We start from the raw sequence: 363 nt of genomic DNA on the forward strand, positions 1-363 counted from the left end.
CTGCAGTGTTGCCGCTGCTGCTGCTGCTGCTGTTGTTGCTGCTGCTGCTGTTGCTGCTGCTGCTGCTGCAGTTAATCGGCTGTATATCCACTGAATAGACCCTATCTGCAAGTCGGTTATTTTTGCAGTGCCACAAAACTTGAGGAAGAAATATTTGCGGCATTTCCTCTTCTTTTTTTTTTCTTTTTTTTTTTTCTTAATAAACTTTTCTTAATAATATGTTAGTGTTATTCCTTTATACAATTATAAAAAAAAAGGGAAGAAGCAATAAGAAAGAAAGAAGTAATAAAGAGATCAATAGCTACACAAATATATACATTGAGTATTAATTATATTGGGGTGTATATACACCTGGTGGTGGTT

General features: G+C 35.5%; 1 protein-coding gene across 1 annotated transcript in view; it reads right to left on the reverse strand.

Annotated features, from left to right (window-relative positions):
- EMWEY_00056670 (chromatin assembly factor 1 subunit, putative) overlaps positions 1–163 on the reverse strand; it is a gene marked incomplete at both ends in the record, with an annotated part of 906 nt that extends 743 nt beyond the window's left edge. Inside the window, one exon of the mRNA XM_013477831.1 lies at positions 1–163. This exon is cut by the window's left edge and continues 134 nt beyond it. Coding sequence (XP_013333285.1) covers positions 1–163 — 163 coding nt within the window.
- Between the last annotated feature and the right edge of the window lie 200 nt (positions 164–363).

The sequence above is a fragment of the Eimeria maxima genome, genomic scaffold, assembly GCF_000499605.1.
Source record: "Eimeria maxima Weybridge genomic scaffold, Emw_scaff1974, whole genome shotgun sequence".
Taxonomy (NCBI): Eukaryota; Apicomplexa; class Conoidasida; order Eucoccidiorida; family Eimeriidae; genus Eimeria; species Eimeria maxima.